The sequence below is a fragment of the Prunus dulcis genome, chromosome 1 (assembly GCF_902201215.1).
Source record: "Prunus dulcis chromosome 1, ALMONDv2, whole genome shotgun sequence".
In the NCBI taxonomy this organism is placed as follows: Eukaryota; Viridiplantae; Streptophyta; class Magnoliopsida; order Rosales; family Rosaceae; genus Prunus; species Prunus dulcis.
This window is the reverse complement of record NC_047650.1, coordinates 8,986,819-9,005,540: the sequence shown is the minus strand read 5'-3', so window position 1 is coordinate 9,005,540 and position 18,722 is coordinate 8,986,819. Positions and strand designations below refer to the sequence as shown.

General features: G+C 37.0%; 3 protein-coding genes across 3 annotated transcripts in view; all 3 read left to right on the top strand.

Annotated features, from left to right (window-relative positions):
* The first annotated feature begins 916 nt into the window (after positions 1 to 916).
* On the top strand, positions 917 to 4,098 carry LOC117614900 (ATP-citrate synthase alpha chain protein 2). Its single transcript, XM_034343829.1, has 11 exons — positions 917 to 1,421; positions 1,538 to 1,699; positions 1,793 to 1,873; positions 2,228 to 2,279; positions 2,416 to 2,530; positions 2,634 to 2,715; positions 2,833 to 2,928; positions 3,102 to 3,203; positions 3,352 to 3,468; positions 3,564 to 3,680; positions 3,792 to 4,098. Exons 1-11 carry the CDS (start codon positions 1,146 to 1,148, stop codon positions 3,861 to 3,863), a joined length of 1,272 nt encoding a protein of 423 aa, XP_034199720.1. The 5' UTR covers positions 917 to 1,145; the 3' UTR covers positions 3,864 to 4,098.
* A 731-nt stretch (positions 4,099 to 4,829) lies between these two features.
* Positions 4,830 to 12,323, top strand: LOC117626125 (protein GFS12-like). The gene is made up of 16 exons (XM_034357780.1): positions 4,830 to 5,127; positions 5,231 to 5,322; positions 5,510 to 7,642; positions 7,782 to 8,109; positions 8,189 to 8,404; positions 8,550 to 8,622; positions 8,708 to 8,913; positions 8,991 to 9,053; positions 9,252 to 9,457; positions 9,576 to 9,687; positions 9,866 to 10,387; positions 10,624 to 10,934; positions 11,034 to 11,274; positions 11,345 to 11,418; positions 11,653 to 11,788; positions 11,866 to 12,323. Exons 1-16 carry the CDS (start codon positions 5,002 to 5,004, stop codon positions 12,013 to 12,015), a joined length of 4,989 nt encoding a protein of 1,662 aa, XP_034213671.1. The 5' UTR covers positions 4,830 to 5,001; the 3' UTR covers positions 12,016 to 12,323.
* A 243-nt stretch (positions 12,324 to 12,566) lies between these two features.
* The window catches only part of LOC117626136, a 10,676-nt gene continuing 4,520 nt past the window's right edge, over positions 12,567 to 18,722 (top strand). Inside the window, exon 1 of the mRNA XM_034357790.1 lies at positions 12,567 to 12,862. Coding sequence (XP_034213681.1) covers positions 12,669 to 12,862 — 194 coding nt within the window. The 5' untranslated portion in view covers positions 12,567 to 12,668. The remainder of the gene's footprint in view (positions 12,863 to 18,722) is intronic.

Genomic DNA, 18,722 nt, shown 5'->3' with positions numbered 1-18,722 from the left:
TTAGACCATTTAGATCAGGCAGTGTGCTTGCCCCTTTCACCAGTGTTAGATTCTCTCTTTTGTACTTTAGAGTAGTTTAGATTTGTGTAAAAAATTAATATTTTAAAGGAAATTCAGCAAATCTATTCATTAATAATGTCTAGGTTATAACCCTTATTAAATTAGTTGAATCTTGATGTATTAATAATAGTATAGAAAAAGAGAGTTGTTATTTTTTTGAGTACATAGTCTAAACTCACACACACACTAAGATGTCATGGAAATCCACCAAATTTATTCATTAATCATGTCTCTTCTTCAACATAATTTTCCATGCCTTGGCCAAAAATGAGGAAAAATAAAATTAAGAAAAGGACCGCAATATAGCCGTGCGGCTATACTCCTTAGATATATTATATTTAAATAGTATAGCCACTCACAAAAAATCATACAAATTGAAAATCATTAAGGCATCTAATTGAGACAAATAAAATCAATGAGCAAGATGCTTGAAGAGAGTAATTAAATTTTAATATTTTAATTGAGTGGTCAAATGATATCGAATTTTAGTGATTTTATGTAGAGATGATATTTGAATGAATATCTATAAAATATACTGTTTGGATTAGTGAAATATAATGGGGAGTGGGTCCTATAAAAGTGTCTTTCAAATAAAGATCTTTCAATAAAAACTCTATGTATATGTTTTGATGAGATTTGAGAAAACCTTATCACTCATCTAAATTATAACACATAAATTAGTAATAACTGATTTACCATTAGAAAAACAAGGGTGCTCAAAGTGTTTGAGAGTGTTGATGAAATTGATGAAGAAATTATTGTTGAAAGTTGTTGGAAGGATTTAGAAACTTCCAAAATTCGACATTATCTGCCTTGAAGCACCCGCCACGCTCCTGATGCAGCCAACTACCGCGCCAATCCACTCCCCTGTCACGTCGAAGGCGTGAGCTATTGCCGCGCGTGTGCCTTCACCATCTAATCCAAATATATTACACTCATCAGCCGCACCTGCCAACTGCACTTTCTCTTTCCTTCGCAAATCGACTTGTGTATCAACACCCACCGCGCCTGACCAGACCAGACCAGATCCAGAACTCGATCAGACCCGACCCGAATTCTTTGGCCACGGTGATCCGACCATCCAAATGGCTCGGAAGAAGATCAGAGAATACGACTCCAAGAGGCTGCTCAAACAACACTTAAAACGAGTCGCCGGAATCGACCTCCAAATCAACTCAGCTCAGGTGACCGAGTCCACGGACATCGCTGAGTTGGCGAACACGGAGACATGGCTGTCGTCGACGAGGCTCGTGGTGAAGCCCGATATGTTGTTCGGGAAGCGCGGGAAGAGTGGCCTTGTTGCTCTCAATTTGGATATGGCTCAGGTGGCCGAGTTTGTGAAGCAGCGTCTTGGCAAAGAGGTAATTGCCATCCGATTTTTTACTTTCTGATTTTGATCGTTTGTTGCGAACCCAATTGTTCAAGATTGAATTTTTGGATGTTTTGTTTAATGGATTTTGTGTGAATTTGGAAAAAGGTTGAGATGGGAGGCTGTAAGGCGCCTATAACGACGTTTATAGTGGAGCCATTTATGCCTCATGATCAAGAATTTTACCTTTCGATTGTTTCTGAAAGGCTTGGATCGACATTGAGCTTTTCGGAGTGTGGAGGAATTGAAATTGAAGAGAACTGGGACAAGGTATTGCAAATTTGTGTCTTTTCATTTTGGTTTCTTTGAGTGTTGGTTTTGGGTCCTAATTGCTGTATGTATGTTTGTTGTGATGTTTTATAGGTTAAGACTATATTTCTTCCGACCGAGAAGTCTTTGACAAATGAGGCTTGTGCTCCACTGATTGCCACTCTTCCATTGGAGGTTTGCTTCATACTCTTCTTTCTCATGTATATTCTTGTTAAGCTTGAAGTTATGTTGCTGCAAATGCGTTAGCATGTAGTAAATATGAGCATATAGCTTAAGAATGTGGACTGTTTGAGTATGAAGACCAAACCAAACCACTGGACTATTTCAAATTGAACTTCTTGACTGGCTACAGCAGCATTAAGATATAGTTGTAGATTGAAGTCTGTTAGCATAAAGAGCATGAGTTTCGTAGGTATATTTCTTGTGTAGTGCCCTTTAATCATGTTAATAAGCTTCTATTTGATATCAGCATTTTATTTCTCTTTGACAAACTGTTTTGTCCGTATTGGGACTTCTGGCGTGTTACAGGTCAGAGACAAAATTGGGGATTTCATAAAGGGCGTCTTCACTGTATTTCAGGGTATGCAATGTCTAAAGATAGATAACTTATGTTTTTACTACAGTGTAAGACCGTGATTAGCTTGATTTCATATATATGATAGTTATGTACGTTCTCTTGTCGCTGAGGTTATTTGAATTCTTGATTTCGTTTGCAGATTTGGATTTTAGCTTCCTGGAAATGAACCCGTTTACCTTGGTTAATGGTGAACCTTATCCATTGGATATGAGGGGGGAGCTAGATGACACTGCTGCTTTCAAGAACTTCAATAAGTAAGCTTCCGTTAAAGATTTTGCAATCTTTGAATTCTACTGTTTCTAATTACTGAATTTTGGTTTGAATTACCTTCTTACAAATCTGTGTAATGCTGTTCAGATGGGGTAACGTGGAGTTTCCACTGCCTTTTGGTAGAGTTTTAAGTTCTACAGAAACATTTGTTCATTCTTTGGATGAAAAGGTAAAACCCTAACCATTCTTTGGATAAAAGAAATTTACGATCCATTTCAGTTTAATATAAGGATTCATGGTATTTTTTAACTGTGGCTTGTGCTAAAGTTTCATATATATATTGCAGACAAGTGCATCCTTAAAATTCACCGTGTTGAACCCAAAAGGACGCATCTGGACCATGGTAGCTGGAGGTGGTGCAAGTGTTATATATGCTGATACTGTGAGTAGCCAGATGCAGTTTCACCATATGTCTTTACTCTCCCTGTAGCGGCTGGTTCAAATTTTGGTCTCCAGTGCCTGCTTTACAAATCATGGCTGTTCCTTTGAACGTTGGGAACCGTTGTAGATGTTTGGTGGTATATCCTAATATTTTGGTATCTTTGTGGGAATTAGGTTGGAGATTTGGGTTATGCTTCAGAACTCGGAAATTATGCAGAGTATAGTGGAGCTCCAAATGAGGAAGAGGTGTTGCAATATGCGAGAGTTGTGATTGATGTAAGAACCTCTTTTCATGAAATCTCTCTCTCTCTCTCTCTCTCTCTCTCTCTCTCTCTCTCACACACACACACACACACACACACACACACTTTTACACGCAGGCACTCATTTACTTCTCCTGACTACTTGAGTTCTCATCTTGCAGTGTGCAACTGCTGATCCAGATGGTCAGAAAAGAGCTCTTATTATTGGAGGTGGTATAGCTAATTTCACAGATGTTGCTGCTACATTTAATGGAATCATTAGAGCCCTCAGAGAGAAGGTACCGCCACGTTCCGACATTCATATATCAGAGATTGGCTTTGTTGGTTTCATCTTGTTTTGTATGCTCAAATTATATCTTTTGTGACATGAAAGGAATCCAAGCTAAAAGCAGCAAGAATGCATATCTTCGTGAGAAGGGGCGGTCCAAATTATCAAACTGGTTTGGCAAAGATGCGTGCGTTGGGAGAGGAACTTGGAGTTCCTCTTGAGGTATGCAATGGAATTCTGGTTTTGTCATATGATACCAGTTCTAACAAGCCTAATTCTCAATGAGCAGCTTGACTAAATGAATGTTTTTTGCTTGTTCTATTCGCAATGCAGGTTTATGGACCCGAGGCAACAATGACTGGAATTTGCAAGCAAGCAATTGAGTGCATCATGGGTGAAAAATAAGAAAATATTTTTGGCTCTTTGTATGAGTTTTGGAGGTTCAGAGTGTGTGTTTTATGATTTGGCCAAAAAAAAAAAAAGTGTGTATTGTGAGTTTGTCTTTGGAAGATGAGACCACAGCCGAAATAATTTAAAATTTCCAATCTTTCTAGTTTTGTGAGTCTCTGACTGATACATTCCATTTGTTTTAAGTGTTCATGTTCTTGTTTAGAAATCAATAGTTGCTCTCCCTCCTACCCTTCCTTTGTCTCCACCTTTTTTAAGTTTAAAGGAAAAAAAAAGTAATAATAAAATGAGAAAATTATGGAAATCATCAAGAAATGAGGATGTGAGCCATTTTCTTTAGGTATTTTTTTATTTTTATCCGATTAGAAATATGTAACTAATTCTTAACTTAATTGCTTGTTGGAGAATTCCCTATTACGTTGAATTTAATGTGTTCAAGTTTACGACTTGCCTAATTCTCATTCTAATGGTTCGTCATCTTTTGATGTTCAGTCAATTACTAGACTGATGTATTGAGTAATTCGTTAAGTGCAAAGGGAACCTTTTTTCTTTTATCAAAAGGGTAAGAGAAATGGAAGGACTTTCCCAAACAATAAAAATACAATATATTTACAAACCAGCAATTGGTTTAGTGACACTTCTAACTTCAATCTTGAAAGAGGCTGAAGTTTCAAGTTCGAATCCTGTATTCTTACGTAGAATGCAACATATTTTTTGGTTGATCAAAAGAATGGAACATTATTTAGTAATGTACAATATATTTTCTTTTGTTGCATACATTAAAAAATAAAAATAAAAATAAAAACACAACTTTATTCCGTAAGATGGGTAGGAAGGTAAATACAACTTCGTGTTCGTACATAAGTGAATTAAAGAAAAAAAGAAAAAAGAAAAAAGAAAACGAAAAAACAGAAGTGACGTGGCGTTGAAGTGTTTTTGGGGGTTGGTTTGTTTTTCCAGTTATTAACCCAGTAGAGCGCACCTGTCGATCAAAGCGCTGAAGCGAAGTAGGTAACTGGTAAGAGAGACACCAAAAGCTCCAAAGAAAGAAAGAAAGAAAGAAAGAAAGAAATGGAGAAGAAAATTGAAGAAATTTCCAAGTAGAAGAAGAACCGAAGAAGGAAGAATCCTGAACATGGCGCACGAAATGTGCTTCGACTGCCTCCACCGTCGGATTCAATCCGACTTCTCCGAAAAGCTCGTTTTCGTCTACGGGCTCTCCGATTCCGCTTTCCCTTTCGGCTCCACTGCCGTCGTTCAGGTCCAACTCCAACTCCAACCCCCACCCCCCCTCTCTCTCATCTCTCTGCATTTGTTTCTGTTTGTATAAATAAGCTCAATGCTCAAGCAGTTGGTTTTTGCAGTTGTGGAATTCAAGTGGGCAAACTGCTTCAGCTCCTCAGTTTTTGCTAAGCTATCTGCCCAGTCATGAACAAGATTGCTTGACCAAATATGTGTAAGATCAATCAATTTCACTTTGTTTCTTCTTCTTCTAATTGTGATATAATTACTAATATTGCAACGATACTCATAGCACATTGGTGATGTATAAAACGAATCGACATTAGTCTGTGGGTTTGTTTATTGTTAAGATGATCAAGGAGAATGAGAAACGTTTTGGGTTTTTGCCTTTTTCTTTTCAGTAATGAATATATAGGTGATAATGCTGAAGGCTGCAGTGATAGTGTGATTGCTAATACGATCACTTCCTCTGAAGTGATTCGAGATGAAGAGGAAGTTAGTTCAGATGTTAACAATGACCAAAAACCAAAGTTGGATTCTTTGTCAAATGGTGGCACGAAAACATTTCTACAGAGTTCTACCTGTAACCATTCCAGTAGGTTTTCTTGCTCGAGGGTGATCAGCGGGTTGGCACCGATTACTCACGTTGGCATTTGTTCAGACTCCATTTTCGAAGAGCTTGCTTCGGAATTTTTGTCCAGGTCTCTGGAAGATCACATTTTGAACTCGCTTAGTCTCTTGATTGAAGGGAAAGCTTCAGGAAGAGACAGTGTAAATTTTCTTAACTTACTTGGGGTACCGTCGTTTGATGAGAATCAGTTCCCTGGCTCACTGAGGCATCCAAATATTGCTCCCGTACTTGGGATGGTTAAGGCATCCATGTATATTGATATAGTTCTTCCCAAAACTCCACATACCTTGGAAAACATTCTCCATTATAGTCCCGATGCCTTAAAGTCTGATTGGCATATAAGGTTTCTAATATACCAGTTACTCTCGGCTCTAGCTTATATTCATGGTTTAGGGGTTTCCCATGGCAATATATGTCCATCCAGTGTGATGCTTACCGAATCATGCTGGTCTTGGCTGTGTATTTGTGATAAGCCCGGGGTAGGATTTAATCCAAGTTCTAGAGGTAATAGATGCACAACTATTATACCTGAAAAGGTAGGGTGCTCTATATCTGGTTGTCCTTCTCAAGGTCTTTATGCTGATTTGAAGCTTTCCCCATCTATAGACTGGCATCGTGACTTTAATCAATGGTGGAGGGGAGAGATTAGTAATTTTGAGTATCTGCTCATCTTGAATAGATTAGCTGGGCGAAGGTGGGGTGACCACACATTTCATACAGTGATGCCATGGGTAATAGATTTTAGCATGAAGCCTGATGAGAATTCAGATGCAGGGTGGCGGGATCTAAACAAGAGTAAATGGAGGTTGGCTAAAGGTGATGAACAGTTGGACTTCACCTATTCAACATCAGAGTTCCCACATCATGTATCTGATGAATGTCTTTCTGAATTGGCTGTCTGCAGTTATAAAGCAAGGAGGTTACCTTTGAGTGTCCTACGTATGGCTGTTCGCTCAGTCTATGAACCTAATGAATATCCTTCTACCATGCAAAGACTCTATCAATGGACCCCTGATGAGTGCATTCCAGAGTTTTACTGCGATCCCCAAATTTTTCATTCACTTCATGCTGGTATGACTGACTTGGCTGTACCTTCATGGGCATGTGGTCCTGAGGAATTCATTAAATTGCATCGTGATGCTTTAGAAAGCGACCGGGTTTCACGCCAACTCCATCATTGGATTGATATCACCTTTGGTTACAAGATGTTAGGTCAGGCAGCTGTTGCTGCAAAGAATGTAATGCTTCCTTCATCAGAGCCCATGATGCCAAGATCAACGGGACGCCGTCAGCTTTTTACTCAACCTCACCCTATGCGTCGAGGTGCAATACCGAAACCATGTGATAGCACCAACGGGTCAGCTTTGTATCAAGGGAAAATGAATGAATTAAGTGGTGAGAGTTCTGTCCTGTTTGAAACTGCTTACTTGCAAGATTTAGAAGATGCATCTGCCTTTTGTGAACATGCTATGCATTTGAGTGCCCTCTATGGCTACCATCTAGACTCCGTGAAGGACATTGCTCCTGTAGAAGAGTCATCGGGCGAGTATGTTAAGAAAAGTGTAACTCTATCTGACACCAAGAAAAACCAGTGGTTGCGACATATTGATACAAATTATCTTCTTGAGCATGTTGAGGTGTTGGATGAAGGTTCCAGTGGATATCAAGAGCTATTGCTTTGGAGACAGAAATCATCATGTTCAAAGACATTTTCTGAAGAAATTGCAAGGGACATATTTTCTGTTGGTTGTCTCTTAGCAGAACTTCATTTGAGGAAGCCACTTTTTGATCCAACCTCGTTGGCCGTGTACTTGGACAGTGGTTTATTACCTGGACTGATACATGAACTTCCTCCTCACACCAGATTACTTGTCGAAGCCTGCATTCAAAAGGATTGCATGAGGTATTACTTATTCTCATTTTTAATTTCGATACTATATGTTATTCCAGGTTGTGAATACAATGAGATATTCTTATTTTCCCTTGCCCTCTCTCACTCTCATTCTCTCTCTTTCTCTCTCTCTCTGGGTAACAAAAATTAGGAGACCATCGGCTAAGTGTCTTTTGGAATCACCTTATTTTCCTACCACAGTCAAGGCATCCTACTTGTTTCTTGCCCCCCTTCAGCTTCTGGCTAAAGGTGGATCCTGCCTTCATTATGCTGCGAATTTTGCAAAGCAAGGAGTCCTGAAGGCAATGGGAACATTTTCTGCTGAAATGTGTGCTCCTTATTGCTTATCGCTTTTGGTGACTCCTTTATCAGATACTGAAGCTGAATGGGCCTATACATTACTGAAAGAATTTATCAAAAATTTGACACCTAAAGCAGTGAAACGAATAGTCTTGCCCGCCATCCAGAGGATTTTACAGGCTAGTTTTGAGCTTTATTTTTTCATTTTTGTGTGGAACTTTCTTTGGAACCTCTTTCTTATAGATGTCTGTGTTTCAGACTACAGGTTATTCACACCTAAAGGTTTCTATTCTACAAGACTCTTTTGTTCAAGAGATATGGAATCAAACTGGCAAACAAGCATATCTAGAAACTGTACATCCTCTTGTGATTTTGAACTTGTATGCTGCTGCACATAAGAGTTCAGCAGCTGCCGCTTCCGTGCTGCTGATTGGCTCAAGTGAAGAGCTTGGTATACCTATTACCACTCATCAGGTTAAACCGACCCCAAAACTCTTGCTTTTGTGATTTAATAAAATAAAAATTATGCAAATCTGTCTTAGACAAAGACATTCAAACACTCATAGAAGTGTAATTTTTTTCACTGGGATTATCACGCTAACTATCATTCTTGCCCCAGACAATCTTGCCTCTGATTCAATGCTTTGGGAAAGGTCTCAGTAGTGATGGAATTGATGTGCTGGTTCGAATTGGTATTCTTGTTCAATGAATTGTGAAATAATGTTTCCTTGAATTGGCACGTTCTTCTTGTAAGCGTTTTAAGTTTTCAATTTCCAGGTGGTCTATTGGGAGAGAGCTTCATCGTCAGACAGATGCTACCATTGCTAAAACATGTATTTCATTCCTGCATTGACATTTCACGTATGAATAAACCTGAGCCTGTCCACAGCTGGAGTGCTTTCGCACTTATTGATTGTTTAATGACAATAGATGGCCTAGTTGCATTCTTGCCAAGGGAGGTGGTTGCAAAGGAGCTAATTGAAGTATGGGATTTGATTCTTATTAATTTAATTTGAAAACTGAGTGTTCTTGGAAATAATAGAATGTTTATATTTTGCAGGATAAAAGTTGCCTGCATGTTCTGGTTCTTATGCAGACAAGTTTAGAATATAGAGTGCTTCAGGTGATGTTCCTGCATGCACATGCATATATTTTAAAAGTCCAATGAGTGTCCCCCAGATGCAAAGGCTGCATTTTTCTATATCCTACCTGTGTCATACCTTCTACCTCCATCCTACCCCAAAAGTTCCCATTCAAGCATCTCACATACTAGCCAGTGTTTTGTAATTTCCCATAATGCTATAATGCCTCTCTTGTCCAGGTTGCTGCTACAACCCTAATGGCATTTTGTCAGCGGATAGGACCGGATTTGACAGCATTGCATGTTTTGCCACAACTTAAAGAGCTATTTGATGAGCTTGCTTTCTCACCAAAAACTGCCAATGCTTCTACTTCCTTTGGCAGAAGGTTGAAGGGTTCAAAGCCAAAAATTGATGGGGCTCTGATTGAAAGTCGTATGGACCTTGTGTAAGTGCTTTTCTCAGTTCATTTAATCTGCTTAATTACTAGATTACACTGGAATATAATTTTTGCACATGTTCTATTCCTCCTCAAATATGTGTTGAATTTGCTAGGCTGTTGGCAGGTTGCTTTTGTATCCTTCTTTTGCATCCCTTCTTGGCATAGAGAAGCTTCGTCAGTGTTGTGCAACATGGTTATTACTTGAGCAATATCTCCTACAGTATCATAACTGGAAGGTACACAATCATTTTTCTTTTAACCATTTCATTAATATGAGGGTTTTTCTTTCACGTGTATTCCCTCCCTCCCTCTCAACATGCATAAATACACACACAGACACGGATAAGATATATGGACAACCAATACAATACCCACACCTTTTGCACTTCATATTCTGAACCTGTCTTGATTCAGTGGGAACACACAGGAGAATTGTCTCGAAGTGGTTCAGACACTGTACTCAGTAAAAGAAATGCATTCAGAAAGGGCTCAACTTCTGAATACAGTCCTGCTAAGCTGTTGCTCAATGGGGTTGGATGGTCAATTCCGCAATCACAAGGGTCTAGAAGTGCCAAAAAAAACTTGATGCCTCAAAAACGGTTATTTGAAATGCATCAGAGTCCAGCTGAAATGCATGCAGCAACATCAAATTTAAAATTTGAGCCCTGGTTTTGGTTCCCTAGTCCAGCTGCTAGCTGGGATGGGCCTGATTTTCTTGGGCGTGCTGGGGGTGTGAAAGATGAACATCCATGGAAGATCAGAGCATCTGTCATATACTCAGTCCGTGCGCATCCTGGGGCCCTACGGTATTTAGCCGTCTGTCCAGATGAATGTACGGTTTTTACTGCAGGGATTGGTGCAGGGTTCAAAGGAACTGTTCAGAAATGGGAGCTGACTAGAATTAATTGTGTATCCGGATACTATGGCCATGAGGAGGTTTGTTTATCCTATTCCGCATTACTTTTTCTCTTTTTGTTTTCTTTTTTGCCTTTTTCTGTTGAAACTATTCTCATGTGCTTAAATTGAAACCTTCCAAACTATGTGATTCCTCGTAATCACATTGATAATTGCCGTGGAACTATGGTCATGCACATATTTCAGATCCGAGTTTGGTTCTGCTTTTGGATACTTATGGTCATGCACATGTCTCTAACTGCTTTTGTGGCTCTTAGGTTGTGAACGATATTTGTGTCTTGTCATCTAGTGGAAGAGTTGCGTCTTGTGATGGGACAATACATGTTTGGAATAGCCGAACTGGGAAATTAATTTCAGTATATTCTGAACCATCTGTGGATTCTGCACATAGTGCAAGCCCTCCATCTTCTTCCTCCAGGGTCAATGTGGACCACGTCAATATGCTCAATTCCAATACACTGTCCGGTGGAATACTGACCGGCGCATTTGATGGTAGCTTGTATACTTGTATGCATCAGACAGAATTTGGTGAAAAGCTTGTAGTTGGCACTGGAAATGGTTCTCTCAGGTAAATACATAGTGTTGCACAGATATCCCATTACAAGCTGATATAGACCAGGAAACGTTTCATGCAGTTTCAGGTTTTAATGTTTTCTCAATCTTACAGGTTCATTGACGTTGTCCGAGGACAAAAGCTTCACCTTTGGAGGGGGGATTCTACGGAGTCTGGTTATCCTTCCCTTGTTTCTACCATATGCTCCTGTGGGTCTGACAAAATGCAACCAGATGGAGCATCTTCACCATCTTGGATTGCAGCTGGATTGAGTTCTGGTCATTGTAGGTTATTTGATGCAAGGAGTGGCAATGTTATTGCCTCTTGGAAGGCTCATGATGGATACGTGACAAAGGTATTTCAAAAAAGTTTGAGAAAAGCCTCACTTTAATTTAATTTCACTAATTTACCATTTACTCATGTAGTTGGCTGCACCAGAGGACCATTTACTTGTGTCCAGCTCTCTTGACAGGACTTTAAGAATTTGGGACTTGAGAAGGTAATTTCAGACATTATTTAATGATAACTTTCAAATAATTTGGATGGAGCAATCTCCCTGGGTTTCCCTGTGTTTACTTATATGCTATGTGAGTTTTAGACGTTCATGAGGATCGGAGCCCCAATTGTGTTGCATTAAATTGATCCAGTACTTTTTATTTATTTATTTATTTTCTAGCATCATGGAAATGATATTGCACTATCAAGCTCTCGTTAAACTCAACTCCTTATGCAGGAATTGGCCATCTCAGCCCACAATTCTTAAGGGTCATACGGATGGCGTATCTTCGTTTTCTGTGTGGGGCCAAGATGTTATTTCGATTGCCAGAAATAAAATTGGACTTTCTTCTTTATCCAAATCTGGTGATGAGGTAAACAACACTGCACTTTATCACCATTTCTTGTTAAGCACATATCTAATTTGCATGACATGAAAACCATTTGGCAGGATGGGCAGCAGGCTGTTACATGCCAAAAACTCTACATGGCTGATCATGGAGCAAGAAACTTTTCAGTTTTGTCAAGCATAAGTATTTTACCCTTCTCAAGATTGTTTCTTGTGGGTACAGAAGATGGCTATCTGAGAATATGTTGCTGATCACTATTGCCCAACTTTGCCAAGGAGGGCAATTTAATTATATTTCAAACTATGCTGTATATTTTGTCCATTGTTTTGGTTTGAATTTATATTTCCCCTTTTAAGTTTGTATCCTGAAGTTTGAGTGAAGAAAGAAAAGGGGGGGAGGGGGGGTGTGGTTTGGGGTGTGGCGGTGGTTTGCTCAAGCCACTCATTGTAATCCATTGATTGTAGTTAGAAGTAATTCTTTTTGTATAATTGTTTGTAAACTGTTTTTCTTCGACAGCAAAAAGAAAAAAATAATGTATAATATGGAAGTTATGCTCTTTTGCACACCCTCTATTTTCTCCTCTTGTTTTGTTTTTTCTTTTTTCGTTCTTTAAAGCAAAGAGGAGAAAACAAATTGCTTTTTGGGCCTGGAAATTCTATATATACTAAAACCCAATGCAACTAGATACTGTAGCTAAGCACAGTGTAATGACGGAAATGCCCCTCATTTTTCTGTTGTTTTCGTTTTTTTTTTTCTGCAACACAGTAAATTGACGAAACTGCCCTTGACTAAACAGCTTCTTTTGTTCCCGTTTTTGCCCCTCTCCCTTCGTTGAGAGGGTTTCGTCCGCTGAAAGAAAGCCCTGTTTTCGGTTTGTTTCCAACCAGCTGGTTGGGGGGCAGCCATGGAAGATCTGTATTCGTTGCTGGACATGCGTTGGAGGCCGTCGATTTTTGTTTGGGAGGTGAGCTGCAAATCCAGCCGCGCTTTCAGTCTTCGTGTCACAGATTTGGGATCGGGCGATTTCATCTTTTCTACAGCCTTCGGCTCAGGCTTCCATCTTTCTTGCTTGCGAATATTTGCATCGTTTGTCTTCAGGTATGCATCTCATCAACTTTTTAACAGATCTTTTGGTCTTTATTTCATGAATTTGATTGTTGGCTGGGAGATTTTTCGTGCTTTGTAGAGTTGTGTTGATTTTTTTGGTTATTTTGATTTCAGGTTCTTGGGTAATCTCTAATGGTTTATTTAGTTATTTTTTAGGAATTTGGGTTCATTTATTTGATTCCTTTGATTTTAGGTTTTTGGATAAAGCATTGGAAAGCAAAGACTGAGCATGTTTTTTTATTTTTTTATTTATTTTTTTATATTGAATTGATGGCAGCTTTCCAAATTGATAGATTTCAGGTTTGCCAAATTCTGTAACGAAGCAATAAAGGATCAAAAGCTACAGAATTTTTGTCCTTTTACAGAGGAAAAACTATTTTGACAATATATATAATGGATAGGAATAATAAAGAAACAGTTATAAGGCATCAATATTTTTGTCCTTGGTATTGACCATCAAATTAGTCTTTGTACCCTAATAATGGTTGATCTAAGGCATAGGTCTGCAAAATGGAAAACTCTTTCTAACCATTCATGTGATACTGCATTAGACAATTGTCTGAGTACTCAGGCCTCTGCATTAGACATTGTATTTTAGGAAAATTTGACAACTTTGAGGCAGACTGCATGTTTTGACCCAGTACCTCAACTCTTTTTTTGGCACTGAACTCTAGCCTTTTGAAGGATTTTGGATGGTGGGGTAATGCTGATTTAGAAAACTTAGCCCATTGTGAACTATGAAAGCAATAGAAGAGCTCTTAGCCTATTGTTCACGTTTTCCCCAACTCATGCCACGGCTTGGCACCAGAATCTATCCAGGGACCTAACAGAGAGTATAATCGTTACATTGTAACATGGCATTCCCATGTCCTTTATGCTTTCATGCCCAATGTATGAAATTATATTCAACCAAAAGCACCAAACAGAACAAAAGCTGTACCAACCTACAAAAAACACAGATACAAATGAAATAAAAAATTGCACAGGAAGTTGCCGCTTAAGCGTTAAACATGCTCTGTTGTATTTTTCTTTGAAATTGAATCTTCATGTGAGTAGTTGATTCTGATTATGCTCAGACTTGAAAATTTTGGTGAATTATCTAGCGCTTCTCCATAGCCAGATATAGTATACATAAGCTGATCAAGCTATCAAACTACAGTAGAGATTTTTCTTTCTTTTAGTTTGTTGTCAAGGAATTTTTTGTCAAGAGACTTTTTTTTTTTTTTTTGGTCAAAATAGAAATTGGCAATTATTTTATCTTAGATGGAAGAATCAAATAGAACTGACTTGCTTCTATCAGTACGTATGCACATTCATCTTTCTAACTATGTACTCCACAACTATGATTGTCTTGCCTTCGCCAATCGGTATTCGGTACTAATGAGTTTTTGTGCGGATATGTTCTTTAATTTCTGCAGAATTCAGAAATTTCAAGGATTAATATATAGAAGCTGATACAATGAGGCCAACCATTTTCTTGCATTTTTTGGTGGGAATATTCGTTAGCTTGAGTGCTTTCTGCATCATTAATGCAGAAGACCCATATTTGTATTATACATGGATAGTTACATATGGACTTGAGTTGTAGTTTCATTTAAGTTGCCAAAACAATATAAAGTAGGTATAAATTAGGTATAAATTAGGTCAAAATGCTTCTGTAGAGGACTGTTCTGTATGTATGGAATTTTCATCTTTGTGGAAATATGAATGGTATGTTAGAAAGTGAATTCATATAGACTGTATAGTTGGAATTTTGAGTCCTTAGGTTTATTTTTGTGCAAAGTCTTCTGTTAGAAGATTGATTGAAGAGCTATTTCTTCCCTTTTTCAGTCTCTCTTCTATCACTTGAAAGGCTAAAGCACCTGCAAAGGCATAAATTATAGCTCATGAGAGCAATACTTTTTTTGTATGAATATTTTTAAAGGATGAGACATAGGAGGATCTTTGAAAATGATGGTCTAGAATGGATATTTTGCAGACCAAAGTTTGAGAGGTCTGTTATTGGGAATGCATAATTGTATCCGAAAGCTTCCCATGATGAACTTAAGATCTTTGAAAATTATGCATAATTGCATAATTGGTTGTTGGTTAGGAGATTTTTCGTCCTTTGTAGAGTTGGGTTCATTTATTTGGTTATTTTGATTTTAGGTTCTTGGGTAATCTATAATGCTTTATTTAGTTATTTTTTACGAATTTGGGTTCATTTATTTTGTTACTTTGATTTCAGGTTTTTGGATAAAACATTGGAAAGCAAAGATTAAACATGCTTTTTTTTTAATTCAAAATTTTTTTCTGTTTTTTATCTGCTGTTGGCTGTTGCATTCTAAATTTTTTTTGTTTTTTATATGCTATTGGCTGTTGCATTCTGCTGTTTCTGTTTTTTATCTGCTGTTAGAATTGCTGTTTGCTGTTGCATTTTAAACAAGCAAAAAAGAAGTGGACATTAATCAGGTTTTGCTAAAATAGAAACTAAGAATGATTAACTAGCAACCATGCTGATAAAGTGCTATCTATATTGTAGAGTTCTTGCCTGAATGTGTATGGTTTGTCCTTTCAAATTATAATTGACCATAATATTCTAGATATTAGAATTGCTGCAGACTTATGTAGATCACAGTCTGTCCAACAATTCAATCCTGAGTGAGAGAGTGGTTTTGTGATTTTGATTGTTTAGGGTGGCTTGGTGGGTTTGGTTGATTATGAGTTTTGAATCAAATGTACTCATTGTGTATATCTGTTTAACTAAGCTTGATATTAATATACGCATATTGTTTTGAGCCATGTTCTATCTTTAGCGTATTTTTTATTTATTTTTTACAAATTTGGATTCATTTATTTGGTTACTTTGATTTCAAGTTTTGGGGTAATCCCTAATGTTTTATTTATTTATTTTTTACAAATTTGGGTTCATTCCTTCGGTTACTTTGATTTCAGGTTCTTGAGTAATCCCTATTGCTATATAAGAGAAGTTGAGGTATTTAAATTTCAGAACATATTGGGTTCTATCAGGAAGGGAATTGAATCTCACAGATTAGCTCAGGTATTTCCATCATTGTTATTATTAATTTTTTAAATCAATTGTCAATTCAATGACTTTGCTCTCTTTGAGAAATCTTAGAAATGGAAATCATTCTCAATTTCTGTTTTTATTGCAGATAAAACATTAGAAAGCAAAAACTAAGGATGCTTTTTTTTATTGAAAAAATTTTCTTTTTTGTTCTGCTGTTGGTTGTTGTATTCTAAATATGGAGAAAAAAATTAGTGATAAAACACAAGGAAAAAAGAAGTGAAGACAAAATAGAAATTAGGAATGATTAACCAATAACCAGCAACCATGCTGATAAAGTGCCATCTTCCCTTCTTAGATTGACTCTCCAGCATATGATGTCTGGGAAAACATATGGTTTACTTTCTTTGTTCGATATGCTTGATACATAAATTCTGAAAATTGTATGGCCTGATTGAGTAGGCATGCTGCAGATTTCTTGCTTGAATATGTATGGTTTATTCTTTAAAATTACAATTAAACATAATATTCTAGATATTAAGATTGAATATTATTCCTGTTTATACATAATTAAATGTTTATGATTATTGTCCTAACTCAATTTCCCCCATTCATCAATATTAACATTTACTATTTTCTCACTTTTTTTTTATAACAGGATCAAGACCTCCATCAAAGAGAAGAAAAATTATGAAGAAAGTGCAAAACAAAGCTCGCCCAATTAAATAGCATGCTGTACAAAACTATCCAACTTTTGCTATTTTGATGCCTACTTCCTACTATAAACATCTCAATGTATATACAAACAAGTGTAGTATTTTAACATAACAAGTAGCCTGTAAAATATGTTATTACATGCTTTTTTGCAACTTACACTCCTTTAGTTAAACATAATGTTATAAATTAAATCTCATTGTATATATAAACAATCTAACTTTGTCTACACAATTTCAAAACCCGTAGCATCGCGCGGGCTCTCCTGCTAGTTTTTTTACTAGTGTGTTAGGGCTAGTTTGACATTACTGTCAAGCTAAGGCTTTGTGTAGCCAATAATGATCACCATGAAATAGAATTTAAGATTTCTTCTTTCAAACGACTTCAGTTAAATTAAAAGTTAAAAGTTGCGCTCCCATCATCAATCATAGCTCATTTGGTAAGTATGAGATAGGTAGAGTGATAGAAATCTAAAGTACGAAATCTTCATAAAAGGGAAATGAAAATATTCATAAATCCAATGATAATAAGAAAATCCTCTTATTAATTACATGCATTACCACCTTCTGGTCAAATAAACTACCATTTTTGATGACGTTTGTTGTGGGGCGGAGATGCCATGCCTTTCCCTCTCTTTTGGTTGATTTGATACACCTGCAGTCGTCAAAACAGAAATGCTTGCCAGCAGCAGATGATCATACCATGTCATTGAAGAAGCAAGACTTGCCAAATCAAATTAAGCTTCCTTTGCTTGATGTTTGAATGAAATAAAATGAAATCCATTTCATGAAAAACAAAGGAAAGCAAAAAACTAACCAAATGCTCAAACACCACTTTCTCAATATTTGACAAACTAAATACTCATTTTCTTGCTAACCATTCAACCTCCTCAACAACACCAGTAATGTTGGAGCTTCTAACAGACACCAACCTTAAAATTGCTTCTTTGGTCATAAAAGAAAGCAGCACAGAAGCTTCTCTATTCAACAAGGATTGCTAACCATTCAACCGAAACGTTCGGTTGAATGGTTATGATAAAACTTGGCCTTCCCCTCTTCAGCTCATATATTAAAAACGAAGATAAAATAGATGAGACTAATTTCGTTTCTAGATGCATATATAAACGTTTTTCATAACTTAACTTAATGCGTGTGTTATAACTAGCAGTTTTGAATCTTGATACAGAAACATAAATTTTATAACACTACTTGGTTTTGCAGCATATATGCAGAATTAGAAGCTTTTTTTGCATCAATGTGATCAGGTTACTTGCTTGTCTCCCATATATATATATATATATATATATATATATATATATATATATGAAAGAATTTATTATAAATATAAAAAAAAGGACTTCAAGATGTAACTCTGATTTCCTCCAAACTCATACTACTTATCTCCACACACGACTGAGTTCAGTGCTATTCTCATCCTCATTTAGACGAAAGAATGCATCGAATCGAAGGGTTGACAAAACATATGGCCATGGAGCATAGCACAAAATATTCTCATCCTCATTTGAAGCCCTAGCTAACATCCCTTTACTGTCAAGCAGCTACTGGGAAAATGAAGTGGTATGGGATTTTATCTGAGTTAAAGTTCAGTTGAATGGTATTAAGTTACTTGACGTTTTTATTTTCCTATCATTTATAACTGCCCATAAGAGTTCTTAGACTGCTCTATTTGCTGATAAATAATCAATAAATCTAAAACTCATAATTTGCCATTTGGGTTTTTGTTTTTGTTTTTTTGGTTTCTCTATGTTCTTGCAGATACCATAAAGTTTGCGGCTTCCTTTTGGTGGTATCTTAATTCCACGAATGCCATGGTAAGAAGCTAAGTGTTAGCCTCTACAGCATTTATTTATGACTCGGTATATATGTTTAATTTTAATTAATTTGTTGTCATTTTCTTGACTTTTGTGTGATTTTGGGTCTTTCAGATCTCAGGGTTAATGAGTTTCATGACTTAGATTTGTTTTACATGGTCAAATCTATGTGTTAATAAAAGTTATTGCTATAGATTAGGACTTTTTTGGAAACTTATTGCTAAGAAATGAAGATTTTTAAGCATATATTATAAATTGGTTTTCATATGTAAAAACAAAAACCCGTTTCTTTTTATATT